The sequence below is a fragment of the Mauremys mutica genome, chromosome 1 (assembly GCF_020497125.1).
Source record: "Mauremys mutica isolate MM-2020 ecotype Southern chromosome 1, ASM2049712v1, whole genome shotgun sequence".
Lineage (NCBI taxonomy): Eukaryota > Metazoa > Chordata > Testudines > Geoemydidae > Mauremys > Mauremys mutica.
In genome coordinates, this window is record NC_059072.1 from 248,294,913 (window position 1) to 248,310,510 (window position 15,598).

The 15,598-nt window shown below is 45.1% G+C and overlaps 1 protein-coding gene across 1 annotated transcript in view; it reads left to right on the forward strand.

Moving 5' to 3' along the window:
• The first annotated feature begins 7,755 nt into the window (after positions 1-7,755).
• Positions 7,756-15,598, forward strand: part of SLC9A4 (solute carrier family 9 member A4) — a 43,777-nt gene continuing 35,934 nt past the window's right edge. The window contains exons 1-2 of the mRNA XM_044988542.1: positions 7,756-8,017; positions 14,497-14,960. Coding sequence (XP_044844477.1) covers positions 7,756-8,017; positions 14,497-14,960 — 726 coding nt within the window. The remainder of the gene's footprint in view (positions 8,018-14,496; positions 14,961-15,598) is intronic.

The following is a 15,598-nucleotide window of genomic DNA, read 5'->3' on the forward strand; positions in this document are numbered from 1 at the left end:
GGATGATAGGGTTGAGGTTCTCCTCACCCATAGAATGGGAAGAAGTTCCATCCTGAATGTTGAGGATCCCCCAGAATATCTTCCAGTTGCTTCCGCCTGCCAGCATCACCTTACTGTCTGAATTTTGCTTGCTCTCATCATGCCCTGGCCTCACGCAGACATGGACAGCCTGACAACTATAGAGCTGGGTGTCAACAGCATAATGAAAGTACTGCAGCCTGTACCACCTCACTAGCAGCCCCATATATGCATTGAACAAGAGGGGAGACAAGTTGAAATCCAGTGGTTCTAATAGGATACTCTTTTCTTAGGGGATTGAACCGAGGCTCCTGGTGATTCTTGGAATGGGGAAAAGAGCATTCTACTAGCTTGGAAACCTTTCACTCACACAGACATGTATACACCACTGACTTGATTTCCAGAAGTGCTGCACACCCACTGAAGTTGGTGGGAGCTCTGTGTACCCAGCAGCTGTGCCAATAAGGCCACATACCAACATCCCTATTGTCACAGTTACCGGGCTAACTGTACCTCTGAACCCTCCTGTTCTCTTTGAGTACACCCCATTTCAGGTGTCAGGCTTCAAGCTGTTACTTTCTTGGGGTGCAATCAAGTGAGTCTCCCACTCTCACATGGCCTTGGGCAGCAGTCACCTAATGCTAATCATAGTTACCTCAGCAGGTCTGAGTTATGTTCAGTTCCTGCAGTTCTGCTCCCGCTGGGATAATGACTGTGGTATCCAGTGGCCAGACAACCTCCCTAAAGCAGAGTATTGTTTATTTAGAACCAAAGCATTTAAGAGAAAACACATCTTAAATCAATAAACAGTCTCTACACCTGCCTCCCATTCCTGGGAAGGCCCCAACAGCTTCAGCCACTCCTACAGGAGAGTCTGTATTCCATGACGATCTCTTCTCACCAGAAACAGCTCAACTCACAACTCCCTCCAGAGTCCCTCTCTCTCTCTAGAGAGTGTCTGGTTAGCGTCCCTTTGGTGCCCATTGTTGGCAAAACAGCTGTGTAACTTTGGGCTGGAGCCTAGGGTTGCCAGGTGACTGGGCCGTTAAAAGTCCGGTCATAGATGCAGTGGGGCTAAGGCAGGATCGTGGCTCCAGGAAGCAGTGGCATGTCCCCCTGCCCGGCTCCTACATGTGGAGGCAGCCAAGGAGCTCCGCACACTGCCCCTGCCCCAAGTGATGGCTCTGCGGGGGAAGTGCCTGCGGACGGGGCAGCATGCAGAGCTGCCTGGCCACATCTCCACATAGGAGCCAGGGGGGACATGTTGCTGCTTCCGGGAGCTGCTTGAGGTAAACGCCACCCAGATCCTGCACCCTGGACTCCATCCTGCGCCCCAACCCCCTGTCACAGCCCTGATCCCCCTCCCACCCCCGAACCCTTCAGTCCCAGCCCAGACCACACTCCTACATCCCAAACCCCTTATCCCTAGCCCCACCCCAGAGCCTGCACCCTCAGCCGGAGCCCTTATCTCCTCCCCCACCCTTACCCTCTTCTCCAGCCCTGATCCCTCTCGCCCTCTGAACTGCTTGGTCCCAGCCTGGAGCACCTTTCTACACCCCAAACCCCTCATTCCTAGCCCCACCCAAGCATCTGCACCCCTCAGCCACAGCCCTCACACACCCACTGCAGCCCAACCCCCTGCCCCAGCCCGGAGCCCCCTTCCACACTCTGAACACCTTAGCCCCAGTCCGGAGCACCCTCATCCCGCCCCCCCCCCCACTCCAACACCCTCCTCCAGCCTGGACCCCCCTCATTTCTGGCCCCACTCTGGAACTTGCACCTCCCAGCCCAGAGTCCATACCCACCTCCCACACCCCAACCCCCTGCCTCAGCCTGGAGTGCCTTCCCATACTCTGAACCCCTTGGCTCCACCCTGAGCCCCCTCCTGCACTCCAAACCCCTCCTCCCTGGCCCCACCTCGAGCCGTAGCCCTCACTCCTTCCTGAATCCCAGCCCACTGCCTTAGCCTGGAGCCCCCTCCTGCACCCAGAACTCCTCATTTCTGGGCCCACCCCAGAGCTGCTCCCCCGCCAGAGCCCTCACCCCATCACACACCCAACCCCCTGAGCCAACCCCAGTGAAAATGAGCAAGTGAGTGAGCGTAGCGAGAGCAAGCGACAGAGGTGGGGTGGAGTGAATGTGGGGCAGGGCCTCAGAGAAGAGGTGGGGCAGGGCCTCGGAGGGGTGGGGCAGGGGGTGGGGCAAGGGTGTTTGGTTTTGTGCAAGTAGAAAGTTGGCAACCCTACTGGAGCCTGGAAATCATCTTCACCATTAATAGCTCAGCCATTGTCTTATAATGGCCTTGTGAGTGTTTGTTGGAAAATGTCTTAGCTACAGACATTGTATTGCCTTCCTGCTTTTGTTCCCAGCAGCCCCCTATTACGCTAAATGAATATGTCCATACAGGAAAGTCTAATAACTCAATATAGGTGTGTACAATAACTGTGCCTCACTGACCAGGCCACATACAGTGTACATAAAATGGTCATAGGTCAGTATTCTTAGATTATTACAGAGCAGCTCTATGGCCACCACACCTACTACCTAGATAGGCTTCAAGCAGGTTTGCTGCTGTAGCGAGCCAGGAATTTCAAGCCTCTGGCAGACAGTTTTTCCAGTTAAAGCAGTGTTTCTCAAACTGGGGTTGCCTCTTGTGTAGAGAAAGCCCTTGGTGGGCCGGCCTGGTTTGTTTACCTGCCCTGTCTGCAGGTCTGGCCAATCGCGGCTCCCACTGGCCGCAGTTCATTGCTCCAGGCCAATGGGAGCTGCTGGAAGTGGCGCAGGTCGAGGGACTTGCTGGCCGCCACTTCCAGCAGCCCCTATTTGCCTGCAGCGGCAAACCACGGCCAATAGGAGCCGCGATTGGCCAGACCTACGGACGGGGCAGGTAAACAAACTGACCCGGCCCACCAGGGGCTTTCCCAAGTGGCGACCCCAGTTTGAGAAACACTGAGTTAAAGGATGCCTAAAAATGGATGTCCATAGCATTCCATAACCCAAATCATTAGCCAAAATTACCACAGATTCCATGGGAGTAGTAAGTAGTACCAAAAGGACAGGGAATAGAAGATGTTTACAAACTATCACGCTTTTTTCTCTCTCCCATACACACTTTCCTCCTCATGTTCCTACTTCACCATACCAAGCAGGAAATAGGAACTCCAGGGCATGTTACTCTGGCAGTTAGGGCCATGCACAGGACAGAATAAAATGGTTCCAGTGGAACTGGGCCTAGGCCCATAAAAGGTCTGAGGTTTTATGGGTTTTGTTTAACTTCTTGCTCTTTTCTTCTTAACCTTCTCTGTTCATTGTCCCAAATGATGTGTTTGGAGATCCTGTCCACTGCCCCAAGTGGACAATTCGGGGCCTCAATTAGTGTCTCATGTGGTATATTTGGAGCTGTGTTTAGTGCCCTGAATGCATCATCTGGAGCCCCTTTTAGTGCCCCAAATGGTGTATTCAGGGCCCTTTTCAATGCTTTGTAGATTTCACTGATAGCCACATCAAAACAGGGGAAGGTATTACAGAGGTTATTTTTGAGACGTTGAAAAAAGATGGTTGCAGGGGACAAAGCTATGCTGATGAAGCTAACATGACTGCAGCATATAAAGGTGTTCTGAGTTGACTTCAGCAGTCTTTCATCCTATGTGCTGCCCACTCCCCGAGTCTTGCTGGAAAAGCTGCTGCAGTGCTTGTGCCCCAAGTTTTTCTATTTTCTGGACTTGTTCAAAGATTGTATAGCCTGTTTTCTGCTTCTGCTAGCTGTTGGGATGTGTTTAAAGAGCATATTAGTGTTACAGTAAAATGCCAAAGCACGCCAAGATGGCTAGGAAGGGTAGCGGCAATGCATCTACTACGAAAGCATGTTGGGGGAGTTCTTGATCCTTTAGCCAATGATAAAACTTCACACAACCTTATGCCAGAATTTAACCTGGAAACTGATTGTTTGCAAATGAACATTTCAGAGTTTTCAGTTTCCGGCTTGGTTGAGGTGTGGTATATTCTCTTGTCAGAAATTAACATTGCGAGCCGAAGAATTGCATATTCCAGATCTTGACATTCAAATGACTTGCTGGTTTAGTTGGTGGCCTTCAACACCCTCTCTTAGAATTATAGTGTCTGACCCATAAATCCCTCAATGGCAACTGGTTTACAAGACTATCCTGCTCCTGATATGTACAGATTGATTCACCAAAGAATATCATGTGAGATCTTAAATTAAAGCCAGGTTTTGTTGGTCATTAATCTCATTATGAAATGTATTCACAGTTACTACATAAGGCGTTATATATGTATGTTGAAAATATGTTTCTAAAGTGTATGTTAAGGCAGAAGTGACACACAGGTTGCTGCCAGACAAAGATATTTATTCACCAGTCTCTTTCAGGTCACATGTAAATTAAGCATTGTAAGCCCCATAGAGGAAGCCCCATTTACATATGAATTCAATGGGGGAATGTGAAATCAACAGGGAGTCCGCCCACCAGAAAATAAGCCAGGAGAAGGTCTTCCTTTCTCTGGGGACAAAAAATGAACTTTGGGGGTTATACAGAGAAGGCAAAAGGATGCCCTTTTTCTCCTGCATCTAGGAAGTAAACAGACAGTTCATTTACATTCATGAAAATGGGATCTCAATCATACATGGTTTAAAATGCTGCAAAAGATGTTTGAGGTGAAATAAACTTATTTAGACTGGAGGATAGCCTGTTAAATTTAGTCTTGAAAAAGTATGTTATATTTTTGTTTTATATGTAACCTGTTGTTTCCATTAGCCCTACTCACTCTTCTCTTGAATCTTGAACCTTTGATAATAAAGTGAATATTGTTTTCACTATAAGTATATCTCAGTGCTGTGGTATTATACAAGGAGTTGTTCCTGAGTTAAATTGTTCAAGATGGTGAGTACACTTTTCCCTTGGAGGCAGCAGACCTGGTATTACTGTGAGTGTTCAGTGGAGATGGGGTTGGGAACTACAGGGGAATGCTTCAGAGTTGTTCAGGGACAGGACTGCACCTATTGTTAATCTTCAAGGCAAAGGAACGTCTGGCAGAGCCCAGAGGAGAATGTTTCGGTGGCTAACAGACTGGAGGTGTCAGCCAGTTAAGCACCAGCAAGTCTCATTCTCTCAGTGGAGGCAAGAGAGTAACAAGGTGACTCACAGTCCTAGACTCTCTGAGAATCGTCACATGTGCTTCTAGGTTCATTACATTGAGGGAAGCTGCTGCTTCCCAGGCTGAAATGTTAGGAATATTCACATGGTTCAGAGAGCAGTGATTTCAACACAGGGAATTAATGCCAGGAAAACTCGCAAAGAACAAAAAGTCTTCAGAGCCCCAAAAAGTTTTTACATGTGAGGTTTTTAACCCCATTTTAGACACCATATTAACACAATTGGAAGATAAACTGCGGAGTCAAAAGAAAGGTTCTTTTTGACAGGTAAGAAGCTGAAAAGTCCTACAAGTGAAGACCTAAACAGGGATCCTTGAAACTTCGCAAGCAGCTACCTGGAGGATTTAAACTCAGAGAGTTTTGGGAATGCGATTGAGCTCTTCACTAGTTTTTGCAAGCGAATCTTTAAGGATGACTTGGAAACAGAGGTGCCCAATAATCCCCTTAGCTACATTCGCAAGATGTGATTTTCTGTAACACAGAAACCAGCACTGTGTATTTTTGGGGGCTTATCTGCTCCTGAGCACTTTTAGCCTGGTTACACAGCCAAGCCTGATAGCCAGGCATTATTCTTCATTCTGTCTCTCCTCTGAGTCACATTTTCTCCAAGTCAAATAATCTCATTTTGATTTTTCTCACCTGCAGAAGTAACAGACTTTAGATCAGTCCTGAACACACCTTTGTTCCAAGTTAATGTTTCCATGATTGTGCTGCTGCCACAATGCCTATGGTGACCCTAGGGTTGGTATCTGTTTATTAATGGGAGACAGAGATGGATAAGGGGTGTGTGGGGCCCTGGGCCAGAGCAAGTGGGGGCCCCTCCCTACTCCTTCCACCTGCAGTCCCCTCCACACCCCCGCCCAGTGCTCCTGCCGGGGAGCAGGGTCAGGGCACAGGGGCTTCCCTTGCTTCCCTGCAGGAGTGCTGGGCAAGGGGGTGCCCATTTTTCCAGGGGGCCCCCAATTGTCCGGGGCCCTGGGCACAGGCCCCGTTGGCCCAATGGCTAATCCGCCACTGATGGGAGACATTTCAGGCTAGGTCCACAAAGGGGACTAGACTCATCAAAGCAAGTCCTAATGTTTAGATGCTCTGCTGCTTGGTGGAATCCATACCCCCAAGTTAGATGCCTAGGCTCCCTATAGAATGTATGGGGAGAGTTAGGCACCTAAGAAGGGGATCCTCAAGCTGAATGGGGAGCCACCTAAACTAGACACCTAAACTAGCCAATCTGAAATGCCAAGGAACAGGGTGGGTTCTAAGCCCTGCCCTTCAAAGGGATTGAAGGTCCTAAATCCAAACTGAAGGGTTGGGGGGACTGCTTCTGGTTGGGCTTAATAGCAGAAAATCCTCTCCTGGAGCTAGACACATTAAGCCCTCTCTTGCAAAAATTGAGCAGGGGAAGGTGATGGTGCCACCTCCCTTAAACCTTTAGCCCGCAGTGGCTAGAACACTCACCCAGGGTGTGGGAGACACAGGTTCAAATGCCCCTTCTACCTGATGTGGAGCAGGGCTCTGATGTGAACCCATCTTGAAGATGAGTGCCCTTACCACTGGGCTATGGGGTATTGTGACTGAGTCTTTTTCAGTCTCGCCTGTTGAAGCTGTCCCATGTATGAAATATTAAAGCATTCATTGGGCCAAGAGCATGCGAGGATGACTCTATAGTATTGTAACTAGGGTACTTACCTCTGATGTGGGAGACCCAAGTGCAAGTCCCTGCTTCCGTGCACATTTTGTACAACGTGCAAGAGCTTCAACAGGAAGGATGGATTCAGAGAGACCCACTTCCATATACCAGAGACCTACTAGCTAAGTACTTGTGCTAAATGCCAATTTTGTGTCTGTGATATCATTACTATCTATCGTGTTAAGCTTAGTGTCAATATATTTAATGGATGTAAAAGAAACAGCAAATTTTAGTGATCACTTTACTATAACTTAAGAGTACAGTCTTTGTGGATGTCCACTAGATGTCACTAACGGAACCTGTGAAGAGTCTATTTACATCTGAAGTGGTTGATTACCAGTGAAGTGAGTGAATACAATTAATCAGGTACTTGAGCTGCCAGGTGCCCTGACCACACAGAGTACATGAAGGAGAAAGAGAGGGCAGGAAGAGGAGGCATGGAGTTGGCAGTCCTACCTGTTCAGCATGCTGGGATCTGCACCCTGGGATTCTTTTTACTCTTGTGGTCTTTGTTGAATGAGTTCTGTTCATTATTGCCTAGTTTTCTCTGGCACAAGGAAAACTATTGAGCCTAGAGCAAGTAAAAATCTTATGGGGAAGAGAGACTATTCCTGAACAGTGCAAGGCTGCTGAAGGTTTTTATCTAGATTTCAAAAGCCTGCAAATACTTGTGTCTTCATCTGTACTCCAGATCCTTGTGTAATTCAAAAATAGAAAGACACATTGATGTTGGGATTTTTAAAGTGATAACATGACAGATAATTTCCTGAGGGAATCTTGATGGCTAGGGTCAGTGCAGACTGAAAGCAGATAATATTACATACATTCGTGCATACAGTACATGCTACACATAGTATAAAAGAAAGTTTCAGCCCCAATCATGGGCTCTCAGATATTTAGGTGTGTTAATTTTTTGAACTGGTTGCTGTTGCTATTGTCTCTGGAGTGTCCTTTTGTTGCTACTTATTTTGAGTTATCCACCTTGAGCAGTAATTCAACAACTCAGTACAAGCCTGACCATCATGATGCTGAGGGCTCTGTTCAGGATGAGAGAATGAATGTTTTTACAGTGGATTATAACTACGTGCAAATTCCCTGTGAAGTTACACTTTGGATACTTCTTGCATCTCTTGCAAAAATAGGTAAGTAGAAATGGCAAGGTAAGGTTTTTCTTTTTTGGAAAAAAAATCTTTTGTAGGTAAGAAGTTAAAGCAAGTAGTAAAACATGTTTATGGCGAAAGTATTTTACAAATGAATTAGAGAGTTTTTAAATGATTGGGACTGCTTTTTGTATGTACTCTGCTGGAAAAACTAGATGGCTTAGTTATCATAAAGCCAACTGTGTAGGCATCAGAGAAACATGTAAGACCTCTGAAACTGTCCTAAAATCGCTTTTCCGTTAATAACAATGTCACACTTTAAAGTTTGCTAACCCAGGACCTTTCTAGGCTACAAGCAAGTGCTGTCTGTCCCAGGGGGAAGCTAGCAGTCTCCCCTCTTCAGCTGTTTCTAACCTTTAAATGTCACAAGATAGCGGTCATAGATTCAGCATGCAGGATTGAGTATTGCATATCCTGAACTTCAGGCCTGTTTAATTTTACTCAAGCTCGGGGGAACTAAAGGAAACATTTCCTTAGAGATATTTTGAAATTGAAATTGCTCGGATGGAATTTTACAGGTTGTCCTGGAGGAGATGGACTAATGGGCAGAATGTAGGCTAGCGGTCAGGTTACAAGATATATGTAATTTATCACATGAATATAAACACATTCATACTGTATTATTCAAACACACACACACACATATTCTACAAGTGTATACATGTATATGTACAAATGAGAGCGACAGAGAGCATACTATTTGTCGTTTTGGAGCCATATTTATAACAAATATTAGTCATTATGTATCCTATATGTAATATTTTATTATTATTAATTAGTATTTATATATTAGTTCCTCAAGTCCACAAACATGTTGGGAACTATCGTGCTAGGTGCTGCACAATCATCTAGTCCTGCCCCAAAAGTTCAAATATAATTTCTGAAAATTCCCATAGAATAGTTCATAGGTGTAAAACCATCATCAAAATCAGTATCAATTTGCATCCTTGTTTGTTCATATATTCATAGATTCCAAGGCCAAAAGCACTGTGATCATCTATTCTTCCTTCCTATATAACACAGGCCATAGAACTTCCCCAAGATAATTCCTAGAGCAGAGCTTTTAGAAAAACCTCCAATCTTGATTTAAAAATTGTCAATGATGGAGAATCTATCACCAACCATGGTAAATTGTTCTAATGGCTAATTTCTGTCACGTAAAAATGTATGCCTTATTTCAATCTAAATTTGTCTAGCTTCAACTTTCAGACATTGGTTCAGGTTGTACATTTCTATACTGGATTGAAGAACCCATTATTAAATATTTGTTCCCCATGTTGGTACTTATAGGCTGGAATCAAGTCACCCCTTAGCCTTCTCTTTGTTAAATGAACTAGATTGAGCTCCTTGAGTCTACCACTATAAGGAATGTTTTCTAATCCTTTAATCATTCTAATGGCTCTTAGTCTGTCCAATTTATCAACATCCTTCTTGAATCGTAGCCACCAGAACTGGGCACAATATGCCAACAGTGGTCACACTTGTGCCAAATACGGAGGTACAGTAACCTCTCTGCTCCTACTCAGTGGTGCAAGTAGAAATCATTTCTTGCCAGTACTGCACTCATGGGAGGGACACAAGGGAGGGCACATGACCTCCCCACGTGACCCTCTATGTGACTCTCCCCCACCCCCCAGCCCAGGGCCCCCACACTCTCTCTGTCCCCTCCAACACCCCCCTTACCTTCTAAAATGATGCTTTGGACCGTTGGTGCCACCTGTATTTCCAGGTCTCATTGAGCACCCCAAACTGAAAACTTCTTAAATGATAGGATAGGAAGAACAATCACCCCACTTTCCCTTAACACACTATCAGTGCCTCCCTTATGTCCAAACTAAGCTTCTGCCAGCTTGCCTTTATCTCAGGCCTGGTCTACACTAGGGGGTGTAATCGATCTAAGATACGCAACTTCAGCTACAAGAATAGCGTAGCTGAAGTCGACGTATCTTAGATCGACTTAGATTGACTTACTTCGCGTCCTCATGGTGCGGGATCGATGGCCGCTGCTCCCCCGTCGACTCCGCTTCCGCCTCTCGCCCTGGTGGAGTTCCGGAGTCGACGGGGAAGTGCATTTGGGGATTGATTTATCACGTCTAGACGAGACGGCGGGTAGTGTAGACATACCCTAAGTATTGCTCTCTGCCAGGCAGTAGGAAAGCAAAGATGCTGCGCCATCTGGGTTTGATGGAAAAGAGGCATAGAACTGTGTGTGCCATGTACATCTTGATAGAACTACAGCCCAAATTGTTTTATTATTTTCCTCAGCGTGATATACAGAAGGGGCAAACAAAATCAGCCTGGCAGAATATGCATGAGAACTGTATCTAGACAGATAAGCAATTAATCAAAATCACATTCTCTGATCTCTTGGGGCCAAATCCTGTTCCCATTGAAATCAAAGGAGTTTTGCTATTGAGTTCAATGGGAACAGGCTTTGACATTTGGAGAGGAAAGAACAAAACCACTCAAGCAAGGGCTATGTTGCTTATACCACAGGTATCAAAGGCTGCTGACTTGTAGAAAGTCAGCAGACATCTGATCTTTATCCATTGCAAGGGAGAAATCAGCACTCAATGAGGCTAGAACAGTCTGTGTACCATATCCAACTCATAATCCATTTGCGAAGGATCAAGGAATATGAAGGCTCCAGATTACCTTAAAGCCCTCAGTCCCTTGGTTAGAATGCTCCCATAGTCCAGAGGCTGGAGCAGGAAAAAGGCCAGAGCAGGAAAGAGGGACAAGGGATATGTTTCCAGGCCAGGGCCTTTTAGCTTCTGCCAAGTGCCAACTAAAGGTAAATCTGTTCTTACTGTGAAAGATGATGTTTGAAATCACATGGTCAAGTTACATGTCCATCACTTCCCCCTCCCCCATAGTCTAGTTAGAACATTCACAAAAAGTCCATTAAGTGTAGACAGGCGTTTTCCAGGGTCCATTGTGAGCTAAGTGTTCCTTAATGGACCATTCAACTTGACTTGTCCCTTCATATGCTGGCTAAATAGCTTGTGGGCGTTACCACAGGAGCAAACATGTAGGAAACACAGCTAATATTCATAACTTCAGATACCAAGATGAATATACATGCGTAGAAATGGCATGATCATAAGTACTAGCTATTTCACCTACATGACTATTGCCAAAAGAGATTCTGAAAAATCACACCATGTACCTGAGACTCTATTTGCCAGCACCATGCCCCTGTGGATTTTGTTATCTGTTATGTAACAACAGAGATGGCGCCAGTGACATGACTCCATTTAACCTAAAAGGGCAAGATTAATTTTTAGCTATTTAGGTATGACTGCACCTTTAGTCAGTGAGGGCATATTGGCTGGCACATATGCAAGTTAATGGGCTTCAGTGTTCCTTTGCAGTTAACTTTTTAATGTTCATTAACCTGGTATATGCTGAGGTGGTTTAAAGCATAACACAGGGTTTTAGGTTTGTAAATCTGGAAACCTCGGCCTTTTTGAAATTTTATTATTATTATTATTTTGCTGGTCATAATGTGGGAAGGTATCCTTTCCGCTTTCTGCTTATGAAGTTATGTTTGTGTCTTGTAGCACTCTTCTGAACACCAGTTGTAAGATTTTCTTTTTCAGTAAGTGTGGACTGAGGGCTTGGCTACACTTGCAAGTTGCAGCGCTGGTAGAGGCTTTCCAGCGCTGCAATTAGTAACCGTCCACACCTGCAAGGCACATCCAGCGCTGCAACTCCCTGGCTGCAGCGCTGGCTGTACACCTGGTCAGGTTGGGGTGTAGCAATTGCAGCACTGGTGATCCAGCGCTGCTCATCAAGTGTGGACACACACCAGCGCTTTTATTGGCCTCCAGGGAATAAGGAGATATCCCAGAATGCTTTTAACTAAATTACTCTCTTTGTTTTGTTATGCAGCCTCTCTTTGTTTTGTTGTGAACTCCCATCGTTGAACTGCTTATCTAAAAAAACAAACACTGATCACAGCAAACAGGAGCTATCTGTACCTGGCTGTGAACGATCAAATGAGAGGCAGGGAGTGAATGTTTGCTTGACAGAGAAACAGCGTTGGATGCAGGCTGTTTGCAATAGAGACTAAGGGTTCGCGAACATTTTGTGATTTTTCAATCCAGGAAGCTAACACACAGTGTTGGCTCCAAAAATCCACTCTCTCTCTCTTCCCCGCTCCCTGTCACAGTACACCACAGGGAGTGAGTGAAACAGCGGGGAGTCCATGTTGGAGGCAGGCTGTTTGCAATTAAGAGTTAAGACTAAGGGTTCGCGAACATTTTGTGATTTTTCAATCCAGGAAGCTAACACACAGTGTTGGCTCCAAAAATCCACTCTCTCCATCTTCCCCGCTCCCTGTCACAGTACACCACCCTCCACCCCCCTCTTTTGAAAAGCACATTGTTGCCACTTGAATGCTGGGATAGCTGCCCATAATGCAGCACTCCCAACAGCGCTGCAAATGTGGCCACACAGCAGCGCTGGTAGCTGTGAGTGTGGCCACAGCTGCATGACCAGCGCTGTAACTCCCAGCGCTGCAACTTTCAAGTGTAGCCAAGCCCTGATTCTATTCTCTTAAAAGACATGTAATTTTTTCAGGTTCACACTGATTACACAGAAAACAACTGGGGCTGTTAAACTTTCTTCAAATTCCATAGAAAATTAAGTTCAGATATCTTTTCCAGTACAGTGATGAAATGGGTGTTTGTATGTACAAACATCAACATGCTTAACTACTCACTTTCCCCCAAAATACGTAGTATTTCAGTCTGTTTATATTAAATATGGGAGTTGGGTGAGGAGCCATTTCTGCATATGTATGACTTATAATAAGACAAATTTTAAGTAGAACTGTATCCTAAACTGCATTATGATATTGTACCCAAACACTGCAATTCAATGGGAGATTCAACATCATTTATAGGAACAAACTCCTGAAACTCTTACCACAAAAGCAGTCCATAGTCTTGCAAATAGTCCCATTGTCTTCAGTGGGATTGATCAAATGATTAAGGGCTTAGAGGATTAAATTCAAAATTTGTAAATTATTTTAGATGAAACTGACAATGCCTGAGCTGTCAGATCAGAAGGAGCTTCATTCGAATAAAGGTGGGCAGATGTGTGATAAGTCTTAGCTCTGTTGCTAAGATAAGGAACATATTTTCAGCAAGGTTCTTGGCAGATTCCTGAGGTAGCTGGTTTAAGGCCATCAGTGTCCAGCATTAAAATCTTCACTTATAGTTGTCTCACCCACAAAGATGGACAATGAGGCATTTGTTTTCTTTATTTTGCTGCTCCAGTTCCAGTTAACAAAATGCATGTTAGACTAGTTTGGCTGCAAAGAAGAATTCTGTGTACACTGGGAACAACACCTGATTCCTGTAAGACTGCAGAACTGGGCTGACATCAGAATCCAAACATCCTCTGGTCAGTGCAGGCAGAGGCATTCCTCTAATGATTTGGACTTGATGTGATGCAGTATGAATGTCACAGATAATTCAGACCAATGGGGAGAAACACAATAAAACACACTGTTTAAACACCTTCTGTGTACCCCTCTCCTCTTGAGGACTCCTGACCAATTTAACAGCACAATACATATGCTAACAAATTTAAACAAAGGCTTTGTTTAAGTTTGTTAGCATATGCATTATGCTGTTAAAGCCATATAAAGAATGAATGCCTTCCCTACCCATATTCTGCTTCTTTAAGGAGCAGAGCGCAGCACCACCCCCACCTCTGGAGGGAGGAGCTAGCCCCAAGTCTTTCCAGTACCCCATACCTGCTAAAAATCTCTTGCTGGTACTGCATACTGGAGAGTACCGTCCTACTTGCACTACTACTCCTACTTAAGAGTCCCCTGTTTATCCATTCCGGGAGCACATTAGCCATTTTGGCCACAGCATTGCACTGGGACCTCATGTTCAGCTGATTATCTTGTCATCTTAGCAGTGAGTGAGGTCAATGACTGCTAATTATGGTGACCAATTTCTCTGTTCCACATATGTAGGAATTACCGTACTAGACACATAGCCCAACTAATCCAATCTTCTGTCTCTGTCAGTGAACAGAACAAGATATTTCAGAGGAAGGGGCAAGAAACCCCAGACTGTACAATATGGAATTACCTGCTTATAGTTCATTGGCTGCTATCTCACTTCTATGGTTGTAAATTGTTCACATCAGAAATGGAAAATAGTGAAACCATGGTCATAAAAATTGCTATTTTTGTAAAAAAACCAAAACAACCAAAAAAACCCAAGAGATTTTTAATGGGTACGGGGTACCGGAAAGACTTGGGGCTAGCCCCCCACTGTTGTACGGATTTATGTTAGTGTGACCGAGGGTAGAACTTGGCCTTCTCAGTGCAACATATTGCAAGTTGGGGAAACATCTGTTCAGAGTCAGGAAGAATTGGAAATATGGCAGCATGAAAACCTTTTTAACTCAGCTCATTTCCCCATGTTTTATTCAAGGTTTCCATCTCTACCACCGACTGCCAAGCCTCATGCCGGAATGCTGCCTTCTGATAGTTATCGGGGCACTGGTTGGAGCAATCATTTTTGGCACTGATCACAAATCCCCACCAGTTATGACTACTAACATCTACTTCCTGTATCTCCTCCCACCCATTGTCCTTGAGGAGGGGTACTTTATGCCTACTCGCCCCTTTTTTGAAAATTTTGTGTCCATCCTGTGGTGGTCTGTACTGGGATCCCTCCTCAATGCCTTTGGCATCGGACTGTCTCTCTATGGGATCTGCCAGATCGAAGCCTTTGGTCTCACGGATGTTAACCTGCTGCAGAACTTGCTCTTTGGCAGCCTGATTTCAGCTGTGGATCCCGTGGCAGCACTAGCTGTTTTTGAAGAGGCCTCTGTTAATGAGCAGCTTTACATGATGATATTTGGAGAGTCTTTGCTAAATGATGGAATTACTGTGGTGAGTTTGCTTTTGCTGTTCATTTTTTCCTTACATTGCAGAGGCAGAGTTGGCTGTAGAGGAGAAACAGAAGGAACTCCACTGGAAATGCATTTATTTTAGGGTGACCAGATGTCTCAATTTTATAGGGACGGTCCTGATATTTGGGGATTTTTCCTATACAGGTGCCTATTACCCCCCCCCCCCCCCAACCTCCTGTTCTGATTTTTCACACTTGCTATCTGGTCACTCTAATTTATTTGTTATTGATTGATTGATGATGATGATAATGTGTATATTTCACGGTGGCTAGAGGCTCTAATCAGGGATCAGAGCCCCATAGTGCTAGGCACTGTACTCACATAACACATCCGGATGGTAAACACTGGAGTAATTCATTAAAAAAAATCCACTGCTTATAGCACTGCTGGAAGTGAGAGGAGAATCATGTCTTGTATTTCTTATTCAGTAAACTCTGATCCTGCTCCCACTGATGCGAATGGCCACACAATAATTGAATCAGTGATGCAGGGTCAGACCCTAAGTGCCAAGAATTTTCTTGGTATTGTACAAGCAAATAAAAGAAATGATTCTGCTTCAAAGAATTCTGGCCAAGATTTCCAAAGAAGACTAGTGATTTTGGGTGTCTCAATTTTTGG